Source organism: Carya illinoinensis, chromosome 14 (genome assembly GCF_018687715.1).
Source record: "Carya illinoinensis cultivar Pawnee chromosome 14, C.illinoinensisPawnee_v1, whole genome shotgun sequence".
Lineage (NCBI taxonomy): Eukaryota > Viridiplantae > Streptophyta > Magnoliopsida > Fagales > Juglandaceae > Carya > Carya illinoinensis.
In genome coordinates this window covers 14795705-14815697 of record NC_056765.1, presented here as the reverse complement: position 1 = coordinate 14815697, position 19993 = coordinate 14795705, and the positions used below count along the sequence as shown (strand labels likewise).

Below are 19993 nucleotides of genomic sequence, written 5' to 3'. Positions count from 1 at the left end.
TATTGGAAGAAGAAATACATTGTTAAATTTCAAAGTTTTTCTAAGTTTCATATTCATGCTGAGGTAACTAAGGAAGGAGTAATTGGTGATTCTTGGTGGCTGACTGGGTTTTATGGTCAACCAAAAGTGAGTAGAAGGCATGAGTCATGGTCTTTGTTGAGGTCTCTAAAAGTTCATCCTGATATAGGTTGGATTATATTGGGAGATTTCAATGAGATCATGAGTAATAATGAGAAAAGTGGTGGTAGAGCCAAACCAGAAAGACAATTGAAGGCCTTTAGAGATGTTGTTGAGGAATGTCAAGTGCATGACATGGGGTTTAGAGGCAGTCCTTTTACTTGGTGTAATGGGAGGGAAGACGGTCAGACAATTAGTGAGAGGCTTGATAGATGTTTTTCGAATTTGAAGTGGCACTCTTGTTATCCAATGGTTGTGCTCATTCATGGGATAGTGGCTTATTCAGACCATAAGCCTATTATTCTAAAACTGTCAGATGAGGTGCAAAATGGACCAAGAAGGAAATTGTTTCATTTTGAGGCATTGAAGATTCTGGATGCAAGCAAGTGGTAGATGGTGCTTGGAAGGTTGTTGAAGGAAGAAGGGAACTTAGTATAGTTATGAAGAAGATTGAGTACTGCAGTGAAAAACTGTCACTTTGGAATAGAGCAAGCTTTGGCAATGTGCAAAGGTGTTTAAGTTTGGCTCAAGAAAAACTCAGAATGGCTCACCAGAATGACCCTTTATCACTGAATAGACAGCAAATTCAACTGGCAAGGAAGGCTGTCCAACAATGGCTGCAAAGAAGTGAGATAATGTGGAAACAGAGATCTAAGGTCCTGTGGTTGGCTGAGGGAGATAGGAACTCTAAATTTTTCCACCATAAAGCATCCCAAAGGAAGAAGAAGAATTGCATTAAAGGGGTTAAAGACTCAACTGGAATGTGGCAAGTCAATGAGGAAAGAGATAGAGTTATTACTGAGTATTTTTAGAATCTTTTTGCAACAGCTGAGGAAATAAGTAACATGGAGTTCTTGCAAGATCTAAATGGTAGAGTTGATGCTCAGATGGCAGAACAACTTGATGCAACTTTCACAGCTGAGGAAGTCAAGAGAGCATTAGATGAAATGCATCTTACAAAAGCACCTAGACCCGATGGAATGGCCTCTATCTTTTATCAGAAATTCTGGTCTATTGTTGGTACTGATGTCACTGATGCAGTGCTTAAAGCTCTTAACAGTGGTTCATTCCCTTTGGAGATTAATCATACTTTTATCACACTGATCCCTAAAAAGAAACTACCAGAGTTTGTTTCTGACTATAGGCCTATCAGTTTGTCTAATGTTATTTATAAGTTAATTTCAAAGGTTTTAGCAAACAGACTTAAGTTAGTTTTGCCTACTGTTATTTCTTCATCACAGAGAGCTTTTGTACTAGGTAGATTAATCACGGATAATGTTCTTGTGGCATATCAAATGGTGCACTTTTTAAGAAGGAAGAGAAGTGGAAAAGATGGTTTCATGTCTCTAAAGCTGGATATGAGCAAGGCTTATGATCGAATTGAATGGAAGTATCTTGAAGAGGTCATGAGACAGATGGGGTTCAGCTCAAGATGGATTCTATTGCTGATGTTTTGTGTCACAACAGTTTCTTTTTCAATTCTTGTGGATGGAGAACCTAAAGGGCCAATTCAACCAACTCGTGGACTAAGACAAGGGGATCCCATCTCTCCATATCTATTCCTACTATGTACTGAGGGTCCGATAACATTGCTGAACAAGGCAAATGTACAACAACAGATTGAAGGAATTCAAGTATGTAGAGGGGCTCCTAGCTGAATCACCTACTGTTTGCAGATGATAGTATTTTATTCTGCAGAGCTAATATGCAATCTTGCTTAGTTTTGCAACATAGACTTGATATCTATGAAAAAGCCTCTGGACAGAAGATCAATAGAGCAAAGACTTCAATGGTTTTCAGTCACAATGTACCTTCAACCCATAGAATGGAGATCATGCAGTTTTAGGGTGTTACTCACTTTCAGCAATATGAGAAATATCTTAGATTGCCACCTATGGTTGGAAGAGGTAAGTACCAAGCTATTTCAATGTTGAAGCATCGGGTATGGTCTAAATTACAAGGTTGGAAAGAAAAACTTCTATCACAAGAAGGGAAAGAAGTGTTGCTGAAAGCTGTAGCTCTATCTATACCTACTTACACTATAAGCTATTTTAAATTGCCTAATTCCCTATGTGCTGAACTTGAAAGCTTAATGGTTGGTGGGGTCAGAAGCAAGAAGAGAGAAAATTAAGTTGGATTAGTTGGAGGAGGATGTGTGAGTCAAAAATGGAAGGAGGTATGGGTTTTAAAAGTATTCAAATTTTTAATAAAGCCCTTCTAGCTAAGCAAGGATGGAGGATAATGCAAGAAGAATCTTCCCTTTTCCATAAGATTTTTAAAGCAAGATACTTCCCAACAACTGGCTTTATTGACTCTAGATTGGGTGTGAATCCTTCTTATGTGTGGAGAGGCATATGGGAAACTAAGAACAGTTTGCTGAAAGGGTGCAGGTAGAGGGTTGGCAATGGTCTATACATAAATATTTGGACTGATTATTGGTTACCAAAACAAAAGTTGCTATCCAAGGTGGTTGATATTCCTCCTGAAGCAGGATTACAGAAAGTGTCCTCTCTGATGATGCTAGAACAGAATAGTTGGGATGTTGAGAAGGTGAGGAGTGTTTTGCCAGCAAGAGAAGCTACTGAAGTTTTAAGTATACGATTGCCTATGGATAACATACCTGACATACTCATATGGGAGCATGAGATAAGTGGGATTTTCAGTGTTAAAACTGCATATGATTTTTTCAAGACTATTGAGCAGAATGGAGATGAGGCTGAAAGTTCCAAAGCAGAAGATGAAAAATTATTATGGAAGCACCTATGGAAGATGCATGTTCCTCAAAGAGTCAAGGTTTTTGCATGGAGAGTGTGTAAAAACATTCTTCCAACTTTTCAGAACTTGACGAATAGAAGAGTAATAGAAGAAGCTACCTGTCACTGCTGCCAAGCAAAAGATGAAGATCTACCTCATGCACTGATTTATTGCCCTGGTGTTGTTGATTGTTGGTTGCGGGTGTTCCCTTCCATAATACAAGCAACAATAAGGATGCAGATCATACAATTAGCTACTGCTGTAATTAAGAGAAGAAGAACAGGAGAGTTAGAGAAGTTTTTCCTACTTGCCTGGGGACATTGGTATAGAAGGAATCAGAGTATATATGAGGGAAACATCCTATCAACTCAGCAAGTGATGGAGCATGCTTTTTGTGACGCCCCCAAATTCCGTTTGGGATTGGACGGACATTTGAAGCGTCGAGACATGCAACACAAGGTTACCTGCCCCCGTTCATGACATATAAGATGCACTATTCCTAACATGCATCTAACATTATGCAATATTCGCAGTGGATAAATTATTTCTTTAGCAATACTATGCACCACATTGAAAATATCCCGAATGCTTAAAACATACTTGATATATAAAGACCCATTGAACAACTAAAATCATAACACTAGTCCAAAATGCTTATGATCCAAAAAGTACTAGAAATGCAACTCCATCGTACAAGTAGTAATTTACGTTAACTACTATATTAACATTGACGTCGCATCGTCGCTCAGTCAACTGTGTCTAGTTGGTCAGCTCCTGATTCTCCTTTAGGTCCTGTAACAAGATCTACCATTCAAGGGGAATGGTAGTTGGGACTACCACAGTGAGATTTGATTACAAATCTCAGCAAGTTAACAAAAACTTCCACATAGGCTAATGATGCATGGATGATAGTAAAAGAATAAATGCATAATCAAATTCATAAGTAATTAAAGCATAACTTGGCGTACAACATAGCATAATTGACATAACTTAAATTGAAACATGAACTGAACTTGACTTGACATGAACTTGATCTGAAACTTGACTTAGCATGAACTTGCTATGAAACTTGACTTATCATGAACGTATTCTGAAACTTGACTTAACATGAAAAATACATACTCCACAGTTGTTGTGGTCCCATGTATTCTACACAAACTTGACTTAACATGAAAAATACATACTCCACAATTGTTATGGCCCCATGTATTCTACGTGTAAATACATACTCCACAGTTGTTGTGGCCCCATGTATTATACGGAAACTTATTCTTTAACTGCTTAAATACATACTCCACAGTTGCTGTGGCCCCATGTATTCTACGTGTCACAATTGTTGTGTCTCACGTAGTGTATGCATCACAATTGTTGTGACCCCATACATAAGTAATCAAGATGAAACGCGACTATAATACGAAAAGACTGAAGCCCTGACGTAACATAACGTGACTTGAACATAACTTGAAATACATGACCAACTTGAGATAGAAACATTTCGTAACATGGCATAATATATAATAGACAACATATTTAACATGACATACTTGCATACTTGCAACAGTGAATATTACATGACCTGACATACATGTAATAGATGGCATACTTAGCATGACGTACTTGTAATGTACAGTAATACATAACAGAATATATTATGTAACAGATAAAAATTGATGACAGAATAAATTCTGTATAATAGACAATTACGTGATAACTTGGCATGGCATGACATATATGATAACACACATACATACACTGTAGTTCCTTTACTTAGCACACATACATAGTAGACTGCTAGTAAGTTAAAAGCTAACTTATCTCAATCTTCGCGTTTCTTATAAAACCTCAAGCGCGATCACGAGGAACTGTAATTAGTGATTCTAAAAGTTAGTACTAAATCACTAATAACTTGAAATATGGAAAATACTAACTTAAAGAGTAAAATTTCCATTTTACTCTCTACATGTAGGAAAATGACCGTTTTACCCATAACTTAAGGATTTTGCATACTAACTCCAAAAGTCACCAAAATTTACATGCCTCATGTAAATTTTATCCTCAACTCAAATATCAATTTAGAGAAATTTAAAACTAATCACAACTATTAAAACTCCATAGGGTCGAAATTCCCATATGCTATTTCTATTCATTTTTGTTTCTAACTTGTTTTGATTAACCTTTTGATCTATGACTTATAAAGATGTGATCTTCAAACCAAACCATCACATGGTTTAAAAAGATGTTCTAAAATATATATAAGCTTCTAATTCAAGATCACATGGTTAAAAATTAACCAAAACATAAATTTAGCCAAGAACATCCATACTTTGGCTTATTTGAATATCTCTTTACATAAAATTTCATATCTTTGAAACTAACATCAAATATATTCAAAATAATAATATAACATGTATATAAGATGCTTAGGATCCTCCAATAAAATTATCAAAGTCATTGGAATAGGTTTAGACCACCAAAGAGTTAAACTTTCTCAAAACAGAAACTGTTTTTCCTCTTCCAGTTTCTAAGTTTCTAAATCTAAGAAAATCTTTCATAAAAAACTTTAATCATGCAAAGATCCTCACCAATAGTCATATATACATGTTAACAATACTCCATAAAAATTTTGGACCAATATCTATCCATTAGCTTGGTCAAAAACTCCAAACTATAACATATTCTCCAGTTTATCTCCCAGAATGACCCTTCTATAGATTACATAATATTTGACTGACCAAATGACCTTCAAATGGGGCAAATAAGATATCCACATAAACTAGACGCAAAAAGGAACAACTTATTTGAAGGAGACTTTATGATAAAAAACTTGAAAAAGCTTCGAAATGGGCGTGCAAAAGAACTCCTAAAAGCTGTCCGAGAGAGAGTGTTTGATATTCTTTTAATAGAAAGTGTAAATGAAGATATTTTTGTGGGTGATGGCTGGAGATACTTATGGATGAGATATGGAAGAGATGAGGCTGAAGTGAGAGTTAAGTGTAGGACTCTCTTACCCGAAGTGAGAGTGGAGTGTAGGACTCTCTTACCTAATAATATCTACAAAAATCAACTCAAGATATTTTTACCCAATAATATCCACGAAATTAGCTTAAAATATTTTTATCCAATAATATCCACAAAATTTAGCTCAAGATATTTTTATCCAATAATATCCACAATTTTCAACAGACGTTTCGTCCGAAAATATGAAAAAGTATTATTGCGCCATAAGACCTTAAATAACCCTTCGAGTCTAATGGCACAAACCATAATACATTTAGACACTTCTAACTATCTCCAATAATTAAAAACACACTTCTGATACCATAATAAGTAATAACACTAACTATGTAGTTAGACTAAAACCTATATGACTAATGGATTCGTGAAAGCTTATAGAGTCTTCACGAGGTTCCTAAAGTCAATAGAAATTCCACAATTGAATTTCTAGCGAACTGTTACACTTTTACCTTATACCAGGAACATAAATCTACATTAGAGGCCACGAAGATGAAACAGAAGTACAAGTGCCAATGGCAGCCTCCTCCAGAAGGTGTTTTGAAGCTGAACATTGATGGTGCTCTTTTCAGTGGTCAATGTAAAGCTGGTGTTGGTGCTGTGCTTTGTGACAAGGAAGGGAAGGTTATATTTGCTGCAAGCAAATCTGAACCTGTTGTAGCTGATCCTTTGGAGATTGAACTCCTTGCAATTTTAAGGGGTTTGCAATTATGTGTGTCCCTTGGAATTACAGCTCTTAAAGTAGAGTCTGATTCTTTGTTAGCAGTTCAAGAGCTGGAGAAGGAAGGGTATTCCACTACATTATGGGGTGGATTGATTAAAGAGATTAAGACTATGCTTCAAAGATATCCAAATTGGTCCATTCATCATAAGGGAAGGGAAGCAAATGGAGTTGCTCATGCTTTGGCTTGTTTTGCATGGAATTTAGATGATATATGTATTTGGTGGAACTCAATTCCAAATTGTATCTCCCAAGCTATTTGGGTGGAGTCAAATTTGTAATGCTTGAGTTTGATGAATAAAATTTATACCTTCTTATCAAAAAAAAAAAATCGAAAGCATATGTTGTATGTTTGTTATTTCCAGAACAAACATATAAGACTTAAATTTTAAAATTAAAAAATATAATGATAAATATTACATAATTTGATCATATAATTATAATAAAAAATCTCATCCTTTAGGTTAAATAGAAAAAAAAACTATACCGCATTTGAAACTGTAAATGCACCTCAAATAACATTATAAATTTGATGTTAGTAAATAAACAATTCAATTCATAGGAAAATAAAACAAATATTAAACTTTCAAAATTATATATCTTAAGAACTCAATAAGAATAAATCATTAATAGATTGGAAAAAAAAAATTATATAAACAAACACAGATTGGATTTATTTGGGAGAATTTTTTTACGTGGCTCATTCCTAAAGTTCTCTCTTTTTCTTTTTCAAATATGAAGATTAAAAATCCAAAATACCCTTAATTTCACACGACATCGTTTGATCACAACACAAATCCTAAAAACTTTTTCCTTCTTCTCTCTCCCCCAATTATAAAAAATAAAAAAATAAAAAAATGTCCTTCCATGTCTCCTTCTCTTCTAACCTAATACCATCACTTTTTCCTTCTTCTCTCTCTCTCTCTCTCTCTCTCTCTCTCTCTCTCTCTCTCTCTCTCTCTCTCTCTCTCTCTGTTTCTATTTTCTCTTCTTCCGTCAGCGATCTCACCCATTTCTCAAAAACCTTACCTAAAACGTCCTTCCATGTCTCCTTCTCTCCCAATACTCTCTCTTCCATGTATCTCTCTTTCTCTCTTCGTTATTGAGTCATGCAGTCTCCATGCTTGTCGCCATCTTGCCAACCTTTGAATTTTTTTTAGATCTAAAATAGTTTGCAGATTGTATTTTTTTAAGATCTGAAAATATATTTTAAAGATTGTTTTTGAGTTTGGTTTAATTTAATGTATATGGGTATGAGTTTTTTACTCTAACTTGTAGATTCTTAGATGTGCCATCTGTTTCTTGATTCATCTAGATTTTTTTTTTTAATCTAAACATATAGTTTGCAGATTTTTTAATTTTTTTGGTTAAATTTAATATATATGGGTGTGATTTCAGATCTACTCTCTGTCTCTCCAGTTCTCTGAGGAGTGTTTTTTTTTTTTGTTTTAAGATCTAAACATATTTTGGGTTTGGTCTCGTCTCATGCAAATGCAAAATAAGTTTCTTTCCCTCATCGAAACTGCCACTGAAAGGTTCTTGAGAAAGGGGAGGAAAATTTTCCTCGGGAGCTTGCTAAATAAGTTCAAATTAAGAAATCAAATGCCATTCTTGTTTGGGTTTTTTTTTGTGTAAAAATACTCATATTAATAGTTTCCAGATTATTCGATCCTCTCTTAGGGTTTCCTTCGTAGAGGTCTTTCTACTGCCCTGGTTCAGTTGGTCTTGTTTTGAGTTTTGAAAGTATGATTACGAAAGATGATCTTCCAATCCTTTATACAAAGCTTTCTTTGACTGAGAAGGAAAGTGAAGATGTGGTTATCGAACCGGAGAATTTGGAGGAAGTGTTGCCTCGGGGAGGGAAGTGTCTATTTATGAAACTCTTTACTGAAAAATATTTCAATAGGGATGCGTTTAAGGGCACGATGCGGAAAATATGGAGGACTATCATGGGAGTTCATTTTCGGGACCTTTCATCAACGTTGTTTCTTGCTGAGTTTGAGGATGTTAGTGACAAAGAGAAGGTTCTAAGAGAGGGGCCATGGACTTTCGATAAACATCTGGTTTTGGTTGCTGAAGCGGATGGTAGACTTCAGGTACAGTAGATTAAATTGGAGACTGCATCATTTTGGGTCAGATTTCATGATCTTCCCATTGTGGCTCGGAATGTACATGTGGGTCAAAAACTTGGGGAGAAGATCGGAGTAGTTGAAGAAGTGGATCTGGAGAAAGGTGAAGTGGAATGGGGAGAGTATTTGAGAGCGAGAGTCAAGCTCAATGTGACTGAACCTCTCTTACGAGGATCTAAGCTGTCTGTTGGAGGTGGTCAGTCGGTTTGGATTCGTTTTTCTTACGAGCGATTGCCAAATTTATGTTACTGGTATGGGCGATTGGGTCACGTTGATAAAGACTGCAACAACAGGGAGGGTATCTCTGGTACGGAAAATGAAAAGGATCTTCAACCATATGGTGTCTGGTTATGGGCGGGAAGCTTCAGTGAGAAGAAGAATTCAGCAAGGGGTCGATTTACAGGGGAAGCGAAGATGGATTCTGTTAAAATGACATCAGGTCCGCCTAGTTCGTTGCAAGATCTTGCCCCTTCGTCGGTGACAGAACCAGGTCTACCAGCTGGTAATTGTTTGGCCGGTGACTCTAGTGATGGTGAAAACATAATGGTTACAATTCCCACGATAGGAAGTGATGCGGAGAAGATGGCTGAATTTCAGGAAGGAGCGTTACCCGGTAACGCCTTTCATGAGATTTTAACGTGCACGACAAATGCGGATGGTGTTAATGGGGTCAGTGAAGAAGGTGTTAAAGGGATCCTGAAGGGTGTGGATGGGCCTTCGGCTGGGGCTTTCGAAGAGGGGCTTTCTGGTGGAACTTTTGAAATTGGGCTTGTTGAGATTCCGGTTGAAGCACGGCCGACTGTTGTGGCGAAGCCCGACTCGTTGAGGAAGACTGACTCAGTATGCAGAATTAGAAGGAATCGCAACACGTCGTTTAATACTGAAATGACTAAACCTAATATCTCGTTTGAAGTTGCGAACCTGGAAAGTAGTAAGAAGCGGAAACAGAGGAGCACCAACAAGGAAGCTGGTCGGCAGGTAAGCACGAAATACGAGCCTGAGAGAAGTAATGAAGCACCCAATCTCAAGGATGTGGAGCTTGCGGGAAGCACTGAGCTATCGGCGGTGGCTGTTGAACAGCACTGCCGACAGCCATGAAACTCTTAGCATGGAATGCCCGTGGGCTTGGGAACCCACGAGGCATTCATCACCTCTGCGATCTGACGAAGAGGAAAGCACCTGGTTTTCTTTTCCTTCAAGAGTCAAGGCTTAGTGTGAGAGATGCTGAAAAATGTAAGTTCAAACTCGGTTTTTCAAATTGTTTAGCCGTTTGTTCAAATGGTAGAAAAGGAGGTCTTGCTTTATATTGGGGAAAAGAAGTTGCACTTTCAATTGTTAATTTTTCTTCACTTCATATAGATGTTGTAATTGGTGATGACAATGTAGTTGGGGGATGTTGGTTTTTAACAGCCATTTACGGGGTTCCTGAAACTCATTTACGGCATAGAACCTGGGCTTTTCTTAGGAGTCTTAAACGTTCACGTGGGGAGGCATGGTTAGTCATGGGTGATTTGAATGAAACGATGTTCCATCATGAAAAACAAGGGGGGAATCCTAAACTAGAAAATCAATTAGCTGCTTTCCAAGATGTTGTTGAGGAGTGTGAATTACGTGATTTGGGGTTTACTGGGTATAAATATACGTGATCAAATAGGAGAGAAGGTCCTTCCTGTGTCAATGAACATTTGGACAGGTTTCTTGCCAACTCAACTTGGTGGAATTCTTATCCGAATGCGAAGGTAGTTCACGGCCTTGTGGCTTATTCCGACCATCTACCAATTTGGTTAGAACTGGAGGGTGAAACTGATATTGCTTATAAAAAGAAAAAACTCTTTCGGTTTGAGGAAATGTGGATTGGAAATCTAGATTGTGAAGCTATCATTAAAGATACATGGAGGATGGGTAATGTTCAATCAAGATTGAAGGATGTGGCGGATATGATTAGGGAGAGTGGTGTCAAGTTGCAGCAATGGAACAAAAATAGCTTTGGGAATGTTCAGAAAAAGCTTCAACAAGCTAATTTGCAACTGAAACAAGTGTATGAGGATCATCGGGGGTTTGATGTATCAACCTTAAATGTTGCAAGAAAGGAGGTTGCAATCTGGTTGGAGAGGGATGAAGTGATGTGGAGACAGCGCTCAAAGGCCTTATGGCTAAAAGAAGGTGATCAAAATTCAAGATATTTTCATATGAAAGCATCTCAACGAAGAAAAAAGAATCGTTTGCAAAGAATTCAGGATGAACGGGGGCAGTGGCATGAGAGGACTAATATGGATAATGTAATTCTGGATTACTTTAGAGAGTTGTTCACTTCTTCAAATCCAAATGCTTCGCTAGATTTTCTGCATGGTTTAAGAGGAAGAGTCACCCCAAATATGAATGAAGATCTGAGTCGAGTGTATTCTGAAGATGAGGTTAAGATTGCATTCAGCAAATGAATCCCTCTAAGGCTCCGGGCCCAGATGGCGTGTCGCCAATTGTTTTCCAAAAATATTGGCAAGTGGTGGGCAGTTCAGTGACTGCGGCAGTGTTGCATGCTCTTAATACAAGTTCATTTCCTTCCTCTCTTAACCATACCTTTATTTCATTGATTCCAAAGAAGAAATCTCCAACTAAAGTTACGGATTATAGACCGATTAGCCTATGCAATGTGGTTTATAAACTGATTGCTAAGGTCATTGCAAATAGGCTGAAACTGGTTTTATCTAATATTATTGGGGAATGTCAAAGTGCATTTGTGCATGGGTGTTTAATTACTAATAATGTTCTTATAGCTTATGAAGTGATTCATTATCTGAGGCTTAAGAGGACAGGGAGGAAGGGATTTATGTCTTTGAAATTGGATATGAGCAAAGTGTATGATCGGGTGGAGTGGGGCTTTTTGAAATCAATTATGGAGGTATTGGGCTTTAGTGAGGAGTTTGTGAAGCTGATTATGCAGTGTGTTAGCTCGGTTTCTTTTTCTGTGCTTATTAATGGAGAACCTAAGGGGCCTATTATTCCTTCTAGAGGGCTTAGACAAGGGGACCCATTGTCTCCCTATCTTTTTCTATTATGTTCTGAAGGGTTAACCTCTTTATTAAAAGAAGCGGGTTTGAGGCGACAACTTTCAGGTATTAAAATATGTAGAGGGGCTTCGAACATCACTCACTTATTATTTGCAGACGATAGCCTGATCTTTTGTAAGGCTGATCTAGAAGAAAACAGACGGACTCAAGAAATTCTGGAAAAGTATGAGGCAGTTTCTGGTCAGCGGATAAACCGAGAAAAAACAGCAATGGTATTCAGTGGCATTGTGTCAAGGAGAACCCAAGAGGATATTAAAAATTTTTGGGGTAATTCTGAAATTCAGCAATACGAGAAGTATCTTGGGTTACCACCTTTAGTTGGAAGATCCAGAGGTAGAGCTTTTCAGTCCATTACAAAAGTTGCTAACTTGGAAAGAAAAATTGCTTTCTCAAGGGGGGAAGGAAATTTTGATAAAGGCAGTAGCACTTTCTATTCCATCTTACTCTATGAGTTGTTTTCTTCTCCCTTCTAATTTATGTGATAATTTGGAGGCTATGATGGCTCATTTTTGGTGGGGTCAAAAAGATAATAAGAGGAAAATACATTGGTTAAGCTGGAATAAAATGTGTACTTCTAAATCTTGGGGAGGTTTGGGTTTTAAAAAGCTGAAAATTCACAATTTGGTTATGTTAGCTAAACAAGGGTGGCGTTTGCTCCAAGATGAGAGTTCTTTACTCCATAGACTTCTAAAGGCTAAATATTTTCCATCTTCAAACTTTTTGACAACCGGGTTGGGTAGATGTCCTTCTTACTCTTGGAGAGGGATTTGGGAGGCTAGAAAGTGGGCAGTGGATGGGTGTAGATGGAGGATTGGAGATGGAAATTCTGTTAATATTTGGCTTGATAAATGGATTACAAGTCATAACTCTTTGGTGAAGGAAGGTTTCGAGATAAGAGGGGGAACTGAATGGGATTGTGTTAATACTCTGTTCTCTGAAAATTCTGCATCATGAGATATAGAAAAACTTAGAGCTCTCTTTAATCCAAGTATAGTTATGGATATTTTGAAAATGCCGTGTGGTGCTGAGAATAATGGAGATAAAAGGATGTGGGCATTTGAAAGAAATGGCTTATTTAGTGTCAGAAGTTGCTACCGGTTTATTATGGATAAACAAGGCTTTCAAGAAGCTGAATCCTCTAATGCTATTAATCACAGAATGCTATGGAAACATCTATGGAAGATGCCGGTTCCAAACAAGATAAAAATTTTTGCTTGGCGTGCTTGCAAAGATGGACTGCCGACAAAGACGAATCTTTTGTTAAAACATGTCCCTATCAATGGGATTTGTAGTTTCTGTAATGAGCAAGAAGAAGGAGTTTTTCATGCTTTGGTGGGATGTAAATTTTTGGAAGGAGCTTGGTTGAAAGTTCTACCTTCTTTGGATGCAGTGTCTGATTCAAATATTTTGGACATTGCCTTTCAGTTTTGTTTGTATAAACATTAGGATAGTCTATCTATTTTCTTCACTATGGCTTGGGGCTTTTGGTATAGACAAAATAAATTTTTTCATGATCAAATTGTTGTTTCTCCCTATCATGCTGCTAATCATGCTTTATCTTTGTTGAAGAGTTATAAATCTGTACAAAAGCAGAATCGACTGCAAGTGCAAGATCTTTATAAATGGAAGGTGCCTCAAGAAGATTTTCTCAAGTTAAATGTAGATGGATCTTTACATGTAGAAGCTGGAAAAGCTGGAACTGGAGCTATTTTGAGAGATAACATGGGAAGAACACTGCTGGCAGCAGCTTTACCAGAAGTGTTTGTTGATGAAGTGGAGCACATTGAACTATTAGCCATTTTCCGTGGATTACAACTCTGTGCAGGTATGGGTATCCATCATATCCAAGTGGAAAGTGATTGCCTCATGGTGATTGAATCTCTAAACAAAGATAGTATGTCCAATTCTCTGTATGGTGGGATTTATTTGGAGATTAAATAGTTATCTTCTTTGTTTGGGGTTTGCTTGTTTACACATGTTTATAGGGAAGTTAATAAGGCTGCCCATTCTCTAGCTCAATATGGTAGACATGTTGACAGTATAACTACTTGGTGGGATTGTATTCCGGATTTTTTATCTCAAACCTTATGGTTTGATTTATGTCTGTAATCTTCTCTTTGATTTAATGAAGTTTGAAGTTTGAGTATCAAAAAAAATAGTTTCCAAATTCTGTTACATGAAAGGAAACCCACAGCACTTCTTGCGAAGTGCGAGCGAGGCAATTACAATACCCACAAAGGGCAAAAAGCGTAAAAGTGCTAACAAATGAAATATACATATAATGTCTTTTTGTTCACAACATTATACATATATAGAGCTGCAGATCTAACTTCTATTCCAAAACTGAAATTAGTGCTGTGCTGACCGATCGAGATGTAGCAACTTATATATTTGACTCAAAATCGTTTTAAGGAACTTTCCTAGCCTTTTCATGGTTCTTTCTAGAATTTGTAGCTTAATAATTAAAATCCAATACTGATTTTCTTTTTGGCATGCATGCATGCATGCACTTCATTCTAAATGTTCTATAATTAACCAGTCATACTTTTTTTTAATCGTTTTTTATTATGTTCCTATATTATAACTAACACCAATATTATTCGTATCGGGATATATGCTAGCTGATAGATTAACATGGTCGGATCATCAAGTAATAGTAGGACTTCTGCAAGTGATCAGAATCAGCAAGCTGGTATATCTCTCTCTCTATCTCAAAATTTGATTGAAATAAGTTTGAAATACATCGATACCTCTATTGTAAAAAAAATTTAGAAAAATGATATTCATCATTTTCTTAATATTTTATGATGTGGTATATTTCAAACTATTAGTAAATAAGTAAAACATAAGAAATAACTTTTCAATCTTTTGTTAATGTTTCTTTTACGAACTATATTTGTTGAATTCAGTTCTTCAACTGGTTTTGGTTCTATGAATAATGTGTGTGATAAAACTATCGAACCGAGAACTAGACCAGATTTTATCCTTTCTACTATTCTTTCTTTACCACGAACCCGACGAACATAATCCTAGAATTCAAATTCTACCATTGCATTTGAAAGCACACTTGAACGAAGCGCGTCAAGTGGAGTGTCTTTAGGATTTGGCATATTCCAAGTTATAGACTGAGGCCATTATCTTCTCTGGGTTGAAAAGATGGTCTCAGACGGCCTAAGAATGGTGGCCTCATTGATTCATCTTCATTTCCATGGCTGTTTTGTCAGTGCAAGTCATATTTTATGCCATATATTCACCATTTTTGTCCTTTTAAGAAGTAGGGTAACACTTAGGGCTATACATTTGGCCCGCTCACCCGACCTGAACTAGAAGTTCCGAATGATATGACCCAGATTACCCGACCCGAAACAGCCACAAACGGAAGCGGAATATTTTCATATTATTTCAATACGGGTCGGTTAATAACTGTTAACCCGATGGAGAAAAACTCCAGTTTCCCGGCGGCGGTTCTGACTTCTCAGCATCGGAACAACTATCCTCCTCATCTTCATTTCTCAGCATCGGAATCACCCCGATGTCTGCCAACTGAAATTTTGAGGACACTAAGAACTGAAATGTAGAAGCTGGTAAGGCTTTAGTGAAAATGTCTGCCAACTGAAATTTTGAGGACACATGCATTGGTGTGATGATACCAGCCAAGACTTTCTCTCTAACAAAATGACAATCTAGTTCTATATGCTTGGTTCTCTCATGAAAAATTGGATTCTTTGTAATGTGTATGGCTGCTTGGTTATCACATAAGAGGGAAGCAGATTGTGCATGGTCAATATTAAATTCCTTTAGCAAACCGAGAAGCCACATGATCTCACAACTTGTAGATGCTAGTGCCCTATATTCTACCTCAGTTGAAGATCTAGAAACTGTTGCTTGCTTCTTAGATTTCCAGCTTATTAGTGAGTTTCCAATGAATATACAGAAACCTGTGACAGATCTTCTTGTCTCGGGGCAGGCAGCCCAATCAGAATCACTATAGGCCTTTAGATGTAAAGCTGATCTGGATGATAAGAAAATGCCTTGACCTATGGATCCTTTGAGGTACTTGAGAATCCTATAGGCTAAGTGGAAATGAGATTGTGAAGGTTTGCCCATGAACTGGCTTAGAACACTTACAACATAGGTGATGTCAGGTCTGGTGATGGTTAAGTAAATTAACCTTCCAATGAATCTGCTATAAGCTGTAGGATCTTGGAGGACTTCTTCTGTGGTGTGGCTCAATTTATGGTTCAGTTCAATAGGTGTAGAAACTGTCTTTGTGCCAAGTAGACCTGAATCTTCTAATATCTCGAGGGTGTACTTCCTTTGGCAAAGGTTAATTCCAAAAGAGGATCTAGCAACTTCCAAACCCATAAAATATTTGAGGGGTCCAAGGTCCTTAATTTTGAACTTGCTATGAAGGTAAGATTTGAGTGAGTCAACTTCTTCTTGAGAGTTACTTCCAACTATGATGTCATCTACATAGACTAAGAGTGCTATAAATCCATTGGGACTGACCTTAGTGAACAAAGAGTAGTCAGATTTTGATTGATGAAATCCAATGGCAGTGAGTGAATTTGAAAACTTTGAAAACCATTGCCTAGATGCTTGCTTAAGTCCATAGAGGGACTTATTTAATTTGCATACCAGTTTCTCCCCCTCAATCTGCTCACTCTTGATGTGATAGCCTGGAGGTAATTGCATATAGATGTCCTCATCAAGGTCTCCATGTAGAAAGGCATTGTGAACATCCATTTGAGTGAGGGACCAATTTTTAATGGCTGCTATGGCAAGGAAAACTCGAACTGTGGTGAGCTTTGCAAGTGGACTGAAGGTTTCTTGGAAGTCAAAGCCCTCTTTTTGAGTGTAGCCTTTTGCCACAAGTCTAGCTTTGTGCCCTTCAAATGATCCATCTGATTTCAGCTTGGTCTTATAAACATATTTGCAACCAATTGCAGTTTTGTTGGGGGTAAGGTGGTGACAGTCCATGTGTTATTCTCTTCTAGAGCATGGAGTTCAGCTTTCATGGCATCCTGCCAATGCTTAAACTTAACAGCTTCATTATAGGACTGGGGTTCATGAAGTAATGAAAGTGAAACAGAAAAAGATTGGTGAGAGGGAGAGAGATTTTTGTAAGTTATGTAATTATGAAGGGGATGAATTGTTGAGGAGGGAAGGAAGGGTTGGAGGCTGCAAGCTGGCAATGATATTGATGAAGATAAGCAGGTTGGTTTCTATTTCTGTACAATGAGATTTATCCTTGTACTTTACATTAGGTACACTGGAATGAATTAAATTCATTCTTTGAGAACATAAATGTCCTAATCTAAAGTGCCATAGGTTGAAATCTTGATGTACAGCAGCTTGGTTGACTCGAGTTATACTAGATGGGCTTGAGGATGGGATGGTGGTGCTGTCAGGTGGTGAAGGCAGTAGGTGATAGAGACCAGCTTGGACTTTAGCAAGTCCAATCGTCATCCATGAAGAGAGGACCTAAATAAAACAAAGATCATTTGAGAAAAACAGACAAATGTCTGGTCTTTGAGTGAGTTTACTGACTGAGATGAGATTGAAAGCAAATGAGGGAACACATAGGACATCAGTAAGAAGGAGAGAATATGAGATTTTAACAGTGCCAATGTGTGTGACTTGAGCCTTTGTGCCATTTGGAAGTTGTACAAAGGCTTGAATGTAGTAGGAAGAATTAGTAAAAAATGAGGTGGAGCACACCATGTGATCAGTGGCTCATGTGTCCATGATCCATGGTGTGTTCTGAATGATATTATGCTGATCTTGTGAAAGAGCAGTGAGTTTGTCATGACTTGTGACATTGAAGAGAGAGGGTTTATGAGAAACTTTAGAACTGAAAAAAGAATGGTGATTACCTGCTAGGTTGGAGTGGGATGTTGTTGAAGGAGCAGGTTCTGAGATAATTGGTGAGGGATGCACAGGTCATGGTAGGAGAGGTTTATTGTGTCCCGAGATTAGCTGAGGGAATTGAGCATTTACAAGTGCCACAAGATGTTGTGCTTGTGCTTGTGCTTGAGAGAGGGTCAACTGAGAAGTACTTGGAGTAGGTGATGCTTGGCCTGAAACAATAGTATGATCCACAATGGAACCATGATGAGTGTGCGAAAGTGCACTCTAAATACCCTATGATTGGACTAAAATGCTAAAATGTGAATAGAAATCATAGGAATTAATGTGTATTCGTAAATTGAATTTCTATTTACGTTGAAATACTCCTAAGCAGTTTTTTTATATCTAATTTCAGATTTTATAAAAGAGCAAGTCAAGCCCAATCAAATTCAAAGGAGGACATTCATGGGGTTTTAGAGCAATTTGGATGAAAAGAAAAAGAAAAGAAAATCACAAAATGAAACCACAAGAAGTCCAAATCCTAAATTTGCTAGGAGACAGTCTGGACATACATTAGTCTTTTGACTGTATCCTTTAACTCATATATTGGATTGATGCGATTCTTGATGCATTAGAAAGCTATCTTAAAGGGCTATAACTTTGTCTCTAATAAGAATTTCCAAATTCGAATTCCTCAAGGGTGTACGTGGCTGCCAAGATAAGTCCTAAAATTTAGGCGATTTGTTTATGCGGAAATTAAGAGGACATTAGGGTTTCTTTCCTACCCTATATAAGCATATCATTAGCACGAAATGGAGGTAGGAAGAGGCACAAGAGGCATATCTGAAGAGAGGAGAAAATCACTTCCATAGCCACCGTTCGCTTCAGTTTTCTCTGGAGATTTTTGTTGTCCATTATATTTATAGGTAACTAAATTCTCAACTAGGATTAGGGATGAACTTGCACATTAGATGGTATTTCTAATTTATTGTTAATTCATGTATTTGATTTTCAATTGCTAAAACTCTTTTGTTTTATCATTCTCAATTCATCATTGATGTTTTATTCTCCGAATAATCATAGAATTTATTCTGTTTATGGATTCAGTCATGCTTTTTCTATTGAATGGATTAGTTCTTTGATTATGTTTGGATCAATTATTTATCTATATTGATTTAGTTTTTTGCTGCAATATCGCTCCCTGAGTATATTGTCGTCATTGGATTTTCTCAATAGGGGTAGTAATTTACGTTTTTTAAAAGTGGTGAATGTTTTTTCAAAGGGTTAAATTTGATTTAATTTTGGTTTATAAAGCTATACCTTCCGATTGGGAATTTCGGGAATTGAGTTTCTAATTGAGTTATCCAATGAATTAAGAATAATTAAAATACCGGATTTGTGCAAGGGATTCCCGACGCTCTACTGTTCGTCAAATTTGAGTACTTTTTCTGTTAATCACTTTGTTTTACTTTAATTTACATTTAAAATTAATCTTTGTTCTCAATTACTGATTTAATATTTTTCTTTAGTTTCTTTGTTCCTCTTGCTATTCTTTTAATTTGTCTCCCTGTGGAATCGACACCCCAAAGCTGTGCTACAACTACCGCGTTATTCTTTGGCCGTAATCAAATTTTGGCGCCGTTGTCGAGGAGACGGTAGAAGAATTGTGAGAGAGTTTTTCTTTTCAACAGTTTGTAAAAGCAGTAACTTCGTTCCCTCTTTTAGCTTGCTGCATTTTTTTTTTCTATTTCTTTTTGTAGTTTTTTTTTAGTGTTGCATTTTTCTCTACCTTGCATGCACAGGTATAGAGACGCATTTGGTCGATTTGCTTGTAGACCTGTGTTAGAGTCTGAGTTTAATTTTTCTAATCATTTGTTTGAAAATTCTTCTAATTCTGAGAAAATGAGTGAACATGAAGATCAACCCACTAGGACCCTTCAGGATTACCTCCACCCTACACGCACAGCCACACCATCATGCATCATATTTCCAGCTAATATTCGCCAAATGGATTTTAAAATAGGGATGATACAGTTACTCCCTACTTTTCATGGCTTGGAAAATGAAAATCCATATGTGCACATTAGGGAGTTTGAGGAAGTAGTTGCGACTTTTCATAGTCAAAATGCAATTGACGACATTGTGAGACTTAAGTTCTTTCCTTTCTCTTTGAAGGATAGAGCTAAGAGTTGGCTACACTCATTGAGACCACGATCTATTCGGTCATGGAATGAGATGACTTAGGTCTTCTTTAATAAATACTTTCCCCAACATAAGACCAA

The 19993-nt window shown here is 37.2% G+C and overlaps 1 protein-coding gene across 1 annotated transcript; it reads left to right on the top strand.

Annotated features, from left to right (window-relative positions):
* Nucleotides 1-617: 617 nt before the first annotated feature.
* Nucleotides 618-989, top strand: LOC122293610. Its single transcript, XM_043102146.1, has one exon. The coding sequence runs from the start codon at nucleotides 618-620 to the stop codon at nucleotides 987-989; it is 372 nt and encodes a 123-aa protein (XP_042958080.1).
* Nucleotides 990-19993: the final 19004 nt, after the last annotated feature.